This window comes from Seriola lalandi, unplaced genomic scaffold, assembly GCF_002814215.2.
Source record: "Seriola lalandi dorsalis isolate HSWRI2012SDOR001 ecotype SW California unplaced genomic scaffold, Sedor1 jcf7180002054819, whole genome shotgun sequence".
Lineage (NCBI taxonomy): Eukaryota > Metazoa > Chordata > Actinopteri > Carangiformes > Carangidae > Seriola > Seriola lalandi.
The window spans coordinates 8,680-20,350 of NW_019525372.1; the positions used below are offsets into that span (position 1 = coordinate 8,680).

The 11,671-nt window shown below is 42.4% G+C and overlaps 1 protein-coding gene across 1 annotated transcript in view; it reads right to left on the bottom strand.

Moving 5' to 3' along the window:
• The window catches only part of LOC111669790 (double C2-like domain-containing protein alpha), a gene marked incomplete at its 3' end in the record, with an annotated part of 21,502 nt that overhangs the window by 8,566 nt on the left and 1,265 nt on the right, over positions 1-11,671 (bottom strand). Inside the window, exons 3-4 of the mRNA XM_087179300.1 lie at positions 7,736-7,760; positions 7,549-7,628 (exon numbers count right to left, since the gene is read on the bottom strand). Of these exons, the coding sequence (XP_087035426.1) occupies positions 7,549-7,628; positions 7,736-7,760 (105 nt within the window). The remainder of the gene's footprint in view (positions 1-7,548; positions 7,629-7,735; positions 7,761-11,671) is intronic.

Sequence of the window (11,671 nt, forward strand, 5' to 3'; positions counted from 1 at the left end):
CAGCCTGGTACAAAAACAGTTTTGGTCTCTAGAGATAATTTCCTCCTTCATGACACCTGTTTATATAACTCACCTGTTTATATAACTCACCTGTTTATAAAACTCACCTGTTTACATTTTATCAAGGACTACAGTTATGGAGGATTGGGGGCGTGGCCTCTTTGATTGACAGGTCAGTGAGTGTAAGTCTCAGCTCCACACAGGCCCCTCCTCTTTAACCATGCGTGTTGGTTCTGACATTCAGATCTGGTCATTCAAGTCATTTAATCAAGCTTACACAGTCGTGACAGATTATTATTAATATGTTTATTTATTCATGTTTCTAATGAATGTAGTAACCTGTGATTCCTCCCAGAGACAGCAGGATGGATGGTTTCTCCTCATGGACAAAGGATCAGATGAAACACTTGATTTGAATCTCTCGACCTCATCAGCGGGAAACACATCATCATGAGAAATTGCTCCTAAATTTCTTTCAACAGCTCTGACATTTGAGGAGACGGCGGCCATGATGGATTTCTCCTCCTGTGAGGCTGTGACCTTACAGGCGTGCCGGCGGTAGATACTCGGCTGTAATGTAAGTTTAAATTACTCTCAGCCTGAATGTAAACCGCAGCATGCGAGAGTCTGATGGGCTGATCTTCAAGAGGAATAAATTCAAAGATGAAACATTATTTTACATTTTAAGATTAGTATTTCATTTTTGTTCTGTGCGGCTTTAGAGGGAAACTAGTCACCTCCTCGTGGCCGTATCCCTCCGCCTCTCAGACTAGTTTCAGGCTACATCCTGTTTATCCAGAGTCAGAGAAAGTATTAACCGTCAGTGTGAAGTCTTGTGTAATGGATAAAAAGTGTTTTAAAAAGGTCACACTCATTTTGACCTTTGACCAATAAAATCTAATCAGCTCATCCTTGAGTCCTAGTGAATGTCTGTGCCAACGTAGACCTGCTGTATAATCAGACATCACATGGACATCCACCTTTGGACTGGGTGGAGCTTTAATATGAGTCTCAGTAACTGAGTGACTCTGGTGAAACAAACAGAAAAGTCTCATATTCATTAATGAAACCAGGCGGATCTTCTTACTGTGGCTCTGTATCACACAGCGAATGAAAGAATGTGAGCACTGTTAGCATGTGGTACTGTTAGCACATCCAGCCACACTGCAGGTGTTAACGACGGCACAGGTGTAAATCCAAACTACACAGTGAGGAGGTGAGCTTGGCATGTCCTAAAAGGGCCACCGTACAGAGGGTGGATGCACTGTGTTTGTCTGGCACCAGCCTCCAACAGAAATCCAAGATTTCAACAGGAAATCGAGCCCGAAGGAGTGAACGTGACCTGGGACGAGGGGTACATATTGTCCCACACCTGGGATGCTGTTCTGAAGGAAATAAACAACAGCTGATAAGACACGTCACAGCAACATCACCTTCTTCATCTTCTGAGGAAGACTGCAGGAAGACAGCAGTCAAACATGTCAAGGTAAAAAACACCTTAAAGATCTTCTCTATCGATAAGAAGAAAAAAGCATCAAGAAATAAAAAGTCAAAGAGAAAGTTTTGTTCTTCTACCGTCTGACGAACATTAACCCACCATGTCTGAGACGCACAGCAGCTGAAACACTGTAAATCTGCCTTAATATGACAGGAGACCAATTCACATGTTCACTAACAGCAGCAGCTAATGTTCGTTTTCTGTCTGAGCTCTCCTTCATCTTCACAACAGGCAGCGCTGAGTTAATCCACCTGCTTCGATCCGAAACTGCTTCTTTCTCAGCTGCAGGAACCAGTCGATGCCGGGAGGGAAGTCATTGACATTCAAGTAGGTACTCAAATAAAGAAAACGCTGGAGGAGAGGACGGAGACAAAGCTCGGTGGCAGCAGGTGCTCAGATCATCTCCCGTTCCTGAGATAATGAAGCAATTTAAACCTGACTTGTGTTTGTATCCGGGTGCTGTTCTCTAGTGTCGCTCCTCTTTGTGCCGCGATTTCAACCTTCCACTCATCAGGCTGAAGCATGAAGCTGAAGCATGAAGCTGCAGAGTGAGTGAGGCAGGACGCACAGAAACATCTCAGTCTGATCACATCTGAGTCCTGATGGTCTCAGTGGCACATGTTGTTCTTTTCATCATCTCAACCTGAGGAGACTCTGAATGTGTCGCCTCACGAGAAATCAGCAGAAACAATCACAACCAATCCTGTATTTGAACGATATGGAACTTTCTGCGCTTCAAGCTTTTACATCCAACTTGTGAAAACCAGAAAACACTTCCAATAAAGCGTAATGGGCTCGTCACTGCCCCCTGGTGGCAGCTGAAAACATGACGTGAGCAGCAACAATGAGCCCGTCCAACAGTCCTAAGCTTAGCTGGACAAACAACACAAAGGTTGGATTTACTCTTAAAGTGTTTTCAGACGGTCAAGAGAAAAGACTGAAAACAACAGTAGCCACGTTTCCATCACAGTCTTAGAGAAGTCAACAAAACACATTACGAATGGTCTGTGCTTCCACTCAGTGACGTGAACAAAGCTGCGTCTTCTCCATAGACTGTAAATAAAGATGGACGTAACATGTTCATTTCTGCTGTAAAGTTGGACATTTTAACATAGGAACAGAGGAACTGCATGTTTTTGATTCTTCAGTGTTGGCGTGAGTTTTCAGTCTTGGAGGTTGATGCTTGGGTTTCTCCTCTCGTGATATCATTCCAATTCAACATGGCGAAGGGTTTCCGCCATCAGATAATTGTTGGAACGACAATCCACTGCAGCAGCCGTTGTGTTTAATTGAAGGCGTCTGGTGCATGTAACGACTGTCAGCTGCGACATGTGTTCCCATTTCACTTTTGCAAAATGTTGCTTTGACAAACTGTTTGAAAAACCAACTATTGTGAGCATTTTTTTTTTAAATTACTATTTGCAAGATTTCCCATTTCAATCACTTGTTTTTTAGTTTGCATTTTCACAGCCTCAAACAGGAACTGGATCCTTCTCCAGCCTGAACCGCACAGTACCACCGCTGCCATGAGCAGGTCCTGTAGAGAATAAGAGGTCATGCAACATCAACACTGCTGTCTGGCTACAGGGTTGGAACTGTATTGTAATGGTACTATTTCATGCAGTTAAGTGCAAGCATACGGAAGCGATGTCAACACAGGTAGTGATACGCAGAAAGAGGCTGGGAGTGTTATTACTACGCTGCAGAAGGAGTTCAGGTACAGTTCAGTGAGTCTAAGTCCAGTGTTATGTTATGAGTCAATAAAGTCAACAAAGATAGACTCTGCGTCCTGACGATATTTCTACATAACACTACATGGTGTCAGAAGTCGTCCGAAATGGCGAAATTCCCACCTCCGGAGAGTTTTGACTTCTTGCGGCGTTTTCACCGCTACAGAATAGAAACGAAACTCAACAAAGAAGACGCAGAAGTACAGATCTGTACACTGCTCTACTCGCTTGGGAAGGAGGCAGAGCACGTTTATAAGACTTTCACATTTTCTGATGAGGAAGATCAGAATGATTATGAGAGTGTAATGGAGAAACTGGAAAGCTACTTTGTGCCAAAGGTGAATATTATTCACGAAAGAGCTCGTTTCCATCAGCGCACTCAACATCCTGGAGAAACGGCGGAGGGATATATCAGGAGCCTGCACGAGCTAGCAGACACCTGCGCATTTGCTGAAGCCAAGGATGAAAATATCCGTGACAGGTTGGTCATTGGGATATTAGACAAAAGGCTATCAGAAAAGCTACAGCTGATACCTGACCTGACGCTCAATAAAGCGGTAGAGCTACTGAGACAGTCAGAGCAAGTCAAACAGCACAGCTCAGTGAGCAAGGGGCTAATGCTAACTGTGCACAAGTCAGTGAAGTAGCATACAAGCGTCCGCCACCCAGAGATAAACAGAGGCACAATAACGGTCATGGATACAATAAAGAGGCCAAGGCGAAACAAGCACAACACGTAAACAAAGGACACAAATGCTCTGGATGTGGTCGTGTGCACGCTAGAGAAGATAAATGTGCAGCACGTAATGCTGAATGCCGCAGCTGCAAGAAACTGGGACATTCTGCAGTCGTTTGTCGCCCCCGTGTGGTTAACGAGGTAACTGCACCCGAAGAGGAAAGTGCACGGAGCCAAGTACACTTCCTTGGAGAAATCACAGACGTGGAGGATTCAAGCAATGCATGGACAGTGAAACTGCCAATACAAGGTATTGAAATAGACTTTAAGATTGATTCAGGAGCAGATACAAGTGTCATACCAGAAGAGACATTTAATCAGCGACAGAAGAAGCCAAAACGTAAGAAAACAGTGAACAAACTTGACAGCCCAGGCGGTAAACTGAACTGTTTAGGTCACTTTGTAGCGACTACAATAAGAAAAGAGAAAAGATTCAGGTTCAAAGTGAATGTGACAAGAGGTTCACATAGCCACTTACTGAGTCGCAATGTTGCTAGTGCAATGGGCTTAATTAAGTGCATAGAGGAGATTAACTCTACTGTACAGATGAAGTGGGAAAACTGAAAATAAAGCCCATCAAAATCACATGCAGTCCCCTACAGCGTGTCAACCGCCAGACGTGTGTCAGTGCCCATGCTGCCAGAAGTACAACAGGAGCTAGACCACATGGTAAAGACGGGTGTAATTCAACCTGCTCCAACGGTTCCTGTACCCAAGAAAAACAAAGACCAGCCAAGATTGTGTGTTGATTTAAAAATGTTGAACAAAGCTGTGAAAAGGGAAAGATACGTCCTACCCACCATCGATGATATCCTGCCAACACTCGCCGGTGCCAAGGTGTTCTCCCTTTTAGACGCAGCCAGTGGCTTCTGGCAGATGTGTGATAGTGAGAGTGCCAAACTAACGACAGTCATTACTCCTTTTGGTGGGTACACCTTCAATAGACTGCCATTTGGAATCACAAGCGCACCTGAAATCTTTCAGCGTGAAATGACAGAGCTCTTGCAGGACCATGAAGGTGTGGCCATTAACATGGACGATATCCTCATTTATTGATGGACAAAAACAGCTTTTGTCACATATTGTTCTTTTGTCACATATGTTGGTCATGTGAAGAAAAAAAAAGAGTTAATGCAAACATGTGATGATGTAAATTCATATTTGTCAAGAGTTAGTTTTGTTATCAATCAAGCATCTTGAGTTAGACTGAGTCACAGTTATTCATCCAGATGAAAGTACAGTAAAGTTCATTTTGTACATGTCTTAAAAGACTCAAAGTGAGGGTGGTGTATTGTAATGGTACTATTTTATGCAGTTAAGTGCAAGCATACGGAAGTGATGTCAACACAGGTAGTGATACGCAGAAAGAGGCTGGGAGTATTATTACTACGCTGCAGAAGTAGTTCAGGTACAGTTCAGTGAGTCTCAGTCCAGTGTTATGTTATGAGTCAATAAAGTCAACAAAGATAGACTCTGCGTCCTGACGATATTTCTAAATAACACTACAGGAACCAGCAGCACAGGTTGGCTGCACTGACCTCTCACCAGCTTTGTACTGTCGGATCACCTGCTGCTCGTCGTTCTGCTGCCTCGTGTAATCCTGTCAGAGCCGACGATCTGAGACCACGTCAGAGGAGCCACAGAGGAATTCAAATTTATGTGTCAGAAATAATAAGTGACACCTGCTCCAGAGGGAGTGACAACAGGCTTGTACATCTACAGCTCAGTCTGAGCCCAGGTACAATTCACCTGACACCTAATCTAACTGTTACTGAGAGAGTGTGTGTGTGTGTGTGTGTGTGTGTGTGTGTGTGTGTGTGTGTGTGTGTGTGTGTGTGTGTGTGCAGGTATCTGCTCAGCAGTGATTTCTGTAGTCCCGGACTCGACACCTGCTCTTCACACTGAACACAGGTTTTCCTGCAGCAGCCTGAGGCTCTGCTCCTTATCTCCTCCCAACATTTAACACCTGCTCTGAGCCTCAGTGTTTACAGGTCAACGAGACCAACGACCCCTCTGACTCAGCAGCAACCAGACACTCAAACACTCTGTTTGCTGACAGTATGGCTGCTGCTTCCACCTGCCTCAGATAAACATCATGTCGCCCATATCCGGGGTTTTACAGTGCGAATTTTACAGTGACCATCAGGGGGCGTCAACTTTTTTAGAAACTAGCTAACATTAGTTAGCTAAACTGTAACTAAAGGCTAAAGTTAGAAACTAGCTAATATTAGTTAGCAAAACTGTAACTAAAGGCTAAAGTTAGAAACTAGCTAATATTAGTTAGCAAAACTGTAACTAAAGGCTAAAGTTAGAAACTAGCTAATATTAGTTAGCAAAACTGTAACTAAAGGCTAAAGTTAGAAACTAGCTAATATTAGTTAGCAAAACTGTAACTAAAGGCTAAAGTTAGAAACTAGCTAATATTAGTTAGCAAAACTGTAACTAAAGGCTAAAGTTAGAAACTAGCTAATATTAGTTAGCAAAACTGTAACTAAAGGCTAAAGTTAGAAACTAGCTAACATTAGCGTCTATCTGTAGATACTTCACAGAATCTAATTGAGGAACTCTGAGGGTAAGAAAGTAAAGTGTATTAAACAAGCTACAAAGTTAGCAACTGCTAATTAGCTTTACCTACAGTGTCTCAATTTGTTTGTGCAACACATGGGAGCAGAGACTAGAGGACAGGAGCCACTGATGGAGTGAGGAACACATTAAGCTAATGTCAAGGTATAGAAATGGAACTATAGAAATGGAAATATAGAAATGGAACTATAGAAATATAACTATACAAATGGAACTATAGAAATAGAACTATAGAAATAGAACTATAGAAATAGAAATATAGAAATGGAACTATAGAAGTAGAACTATAGAAATAGAAATATAGAAATGGAACTATAGAAATAGAACTATAGAAATAGAACTATAGAAATAGAACTATAGAAATGGAACTTTCCACTTGAGTTGTGTCTGAAATCGTATTACAAGAATCTTCCAGACATGAAAATGGGAATATTTACAATTTCAAGCAAGTAGGATATATAAATGTTCCCGCTCCCCAAAACCATTGTTATTACCTCTTTTTGGGATTAAAAGTTCTAATCAGGGGGGTCAGACCCCCTCAACATCATAATTTAAACCCTGGTTTCATGCTTCATTCTCAGCCACATTCACTAGATAAAAGTGTATTTTCCAGTGAAATTCGCAGGAAGAATCAGCAGAGGAGTCTGAAACATCACGGGTCTGAGTGGATCAATAAATCTGAATTTGCACTGAAACACTATCAAGGATTTTATGAATATGCTCCACTGCAGCCTCCATAACTCTCCACACGGCGGAGGGGGAATAAAAGAAAACTAATTCCTTCTGATTCACATGGGATGAAGACGGATTTCATTTATGATCAGAGATGCAAATCTCCAGGTGATACTAGACCTTTGTGAGTGGAGTTTAATTACATAATAAACTATATTTCCCTGTATTTGTTTCACAGGTGGGTAATGCTTCATCACGAGTTTGATCGATGGCACAGAGGTCGCAGAGTTCGTCCCGACACTCTTTCAGAGGGGGCGGGGCTTCCTTACCTTGGCCCGGAGCAGGGTGCAGTGCAGCTCACTGGAGCTCTGCTCGTATCTCAGCTCAAACTCCAGAGTTCCCAGAGCAGCTGTGGAAATAACAACGGAGGCAGAGAGGAGAGACACCATTATCAAAACTCATTAAAAAAAAACATGATTTACAACCATCGCATCAGCAGACAGAAAAAAACGACACTGTTCAAAAAATCTGTCAGGATGAACTGAAAGCATGTGAGAGAACAGAGGAATATCTGAGCCACACCATTCAGAGGGTGGAAATCCAATTTAGTGGAGCAGCACCTGTCGTATTAATGTGAACACAACACATCACATGTCATCACGGAAAATCCTCTTAAAAGCAGAGCAAACACATTCGTCATGGCTGGTTACAGGCGTGCATACATACTGTGAAAAACACAAACATGTTCATACAAGTGACGCACAACAAACAAGCCGCAGTGTGTTATATAAGACCGTACAGTACGTATGATTCACAGGGATTACAGCTTTATTTTAGGCTCCGACTCTCATAAATAACAAACCACTGTTGTGTTTTCATGTTAAACTATGAGCTACTGTAAACTGCAGTAAGATTCATCCGGCCTCAGCTTGTGCTGCTCGAACAGGCCTGTTTAAAGAGACTCAATCAGGCGACTTAATACAGACACGAACAACAACCACAAACAAACAACACGACTGTAAAAAGATGCAAAACAACCACGAAGAGACACAAAACGACAGCGAGATACGAAACAACCACCAGCCACAAAGATGCAAAATGAGTCAGACCGATGAGCACAAAGAGACTCGAGCTTGTTGCTCGTCTTCGTCAGTTTTCTGTCCTCGGCTCTTTACCTTAAAGGATTTCTGGAAACAGAAACGAGCTGCTGTTGTTTCTTCTCGTTAACTGCATTAAATTAAATGGATATCAGCGCCACAGCTGCTGTCTCAGAGACATTTTATTTTATTACTGTGTTTGTGAATCAACAGCAGCTTCTGACTGTGACGTTTCCTCACTGCAGTACATTCACTCAGTACTTCACTTCAGTACAAGTTTGAGGTACTAATGTTTGAATACTTCTACTTCAATACAAATCAGAGGGGAATCTCGTACCTTTATCTAACAGCTGTTACTACGGTTTTCCATGAGTTTATTTGGACTCTTCATATCGTCACATTTCACATGTCTGAGTTTGTGTTTCCACCAAAGAGACAAACACAGATTCATTTAAATAAATAAATCACACATCAGTGGAACAAGCTGCAGTCGGCCATGTTTTCCTGGAGAACCACTCCACGTTGAATCTGTGATTATTTCCACCAGGTTTGGTTTGTATCCTGCAGCTGGTGAAAGTGAGGAGTTTAATCTGCAGTCTTTCCTCTAACGACTCTTCTTAAATCAATAGTAAGCCAATCAAAAACAGGTAGTCAGCCACACCTGCATCAGATCTGTATCATCACCATGTGGCAGTTCCACACGGCAGCGTCTCAGATGATGAAAAGTCAATAACATGACAATCTATACAATAGATGTTTCACTGTAAATGTCAGCCTCATTGTGGAGACACAGGAAGAGTCAGAGCATCGTCAGGGTCGAGAGGATTCATCGACTGTCAAGTCGATCCATCTAATGGTTGTTGAGATATTTCAGTCTGGAGGATCAGCTGACTGTCCACGGACGCAAATCAAATATATTGATGAAAAGAATGGTTTATAATAAGGTTATCAATTCAGTTGTTAACATTTTATAAATCATGAATAAACAATTATAAAGACGTTATAAAACAGTTTTGGCTCACTGTTTGGCAAGATAAGTTAATGCTCACTACTCATTGATCTAATGAGTCACCACCATTTATAACTGGTGAAAGGAGCCTCAATGTAAAGTGTAAAACACATCATCATTTATTAATGAGTTGCAGTAAAGCTCCTTTCACCAGTTATAAATGGTGGTGACTCATTAGTCAGATTTATGAGTAGTGAGCATTAACTTGATCTTTCCAAATAGTGAACCTGCATCAGTATCTGAAAACTGTTATAACTCGTTTCATCAGATCGTTTCTACATTTCTAACTTTCCTCACGGGGCTGGATCAGTTTCTGAATACAGGCTGTGTGCATTTCTCTGTGGACTGAGGCTTTGATACTTTCACAGTATTAATATAGAAGCTAGAGCTGATCTATAATCTATAATCACACTACACATGGACACAGACCTTTACACTGGAGGAGCTGTAACCTGGAGCCGAGAGCAGAGAGAGTCTGAACAGGAAGTAGAATCTGGTCTCAGTCATGTTTCCTACAAACACATTTGCTGTTGCAGTTTAGTTGTGTATAAATGTAGTTTCTAGGAGACAGAGTTTCAGAGGTCCTCAGTGAAATGAGTGGACAGATAAACAGACGTGTCAGTGAGAGGATTCTTCTCTCTGCTGCTTTCACTCCTCAACACAACGAACTGCAGAGATGAAAAAGCTCTGCGTGATCTTTCCACTCAGATCTTTCATGCGGGTTTTTTTTTGAATGCTTACGGTTCAAATTCCTCCCACTTACAGCAGCAGAGACGCCTGACTGCTGGAACATCTCAGTGAGAACATGGAGCACAAACAAACCCTGAAAACACCACTGCAGAGCTGCAGCGCTGCAGTGATGAAATCTCAGCCTGTGGGTGAAATCTCTGACGGACTCATTTGTGCACAAAAGGAGGAATTCTCATCAAAATCTTCTTTGTTACTGAAAGTGTCTTTTATGTTTGATCAAAGCCTGGAGTTTTAGTTACACGAGACAGACTGTCAAACTCTGATGCTCCGCTCCTCCCTCGGGCTCTGACGAATCTGAAGCCTCATTATTAAAAAACACAAAAAACTAATTATCGACCAATGACTGGAAAACAAATCTGATAATAAATATGTGTTAATGAGGAAATTAAAATGGTAAAAACCTCTAATTAGTCTCTGTTTTAGAGCCGATCTGAATTACAGAGAAGCCTGAAAACATGTCAGAGACAAAGGCTGCTCTGAGACCAGCGTTCAGCCGGAGTCATTTATCACAATTTATTCTCATTCTGCGACTAAAGGGATGATAGAGAGCATGAAGGAGTGATCTCTTCCCTGCAAGAAGACAATGATTCTTCCTCTCTCCTTCACCCCTCAGAAAGCTCATCATTCTCCTCCTGGAGAAAGACTCAAACACATCTCACCGTCTCTACAGCAGAGGTGGTGTTTTATCTGCAGCCTCATCCAACAGCGTCAGTGTCAGTGATCCACTCGAGCCTCAGCAGCTCGCACCCAAACAACACGCTGGAATTCAATACTTCAATATTGATATTCGATATTGTCTGAAAACCGCATGTGGCCCTGGATGCTTCACGTGTGACGAGCATTTGTCCTCAGCTGTTTCGATCATACCTGAACCCCCCCCCCGCCCCCGCCATGGCTAGCAGGCTAAAAGCTTCAGCTAATATCTGTGTAATCGGTGTGAGACTTCATGCTGTGTCCTGCACATCTCCCTGACTGACACCTTCATTTCTTCTCATTTGGTAAAAACATGAACTCCAGATTCGATTTTGGTGGTCAAAGGTCAAAGGTCACAGTGACCTCACAAAACACTTTATAGCCATTACTCAAGACTTCACACAGATGGTTCATATTCTCTCTGACTCTTACAACAGGGAAGTGACGTGGAACTAGTCTGAGTGGCGGAGGGATACGACCGCGAGGAGGTGATAGTTTATTATGATTTTATCAAGATATTCTATACTTTCATTTATTTACTCATATCCTTTCATTCATATCTTGTTTTTATTTGATTGTAATCAATCTGACTCGACTCTGATTCTGGATTCAACAGCTTCTCGCTTCAGGAGAGACTCTTACTGATTAATATCCTTCACAGAGTCTCTGTGTTTTCAGACAAATGATGCTTATCATGGACACACACACACACACACACACACACACACACACACACACACACACACACACACACACACACATACACAGACAGACAGACAGACACAGACAGACAGAAAGACAGACACTGACAGACAGACACACACACACAGACACACACACACACACACACACACACACACAGACAGACACACACACACAGACAGACACACACACAGACAGACA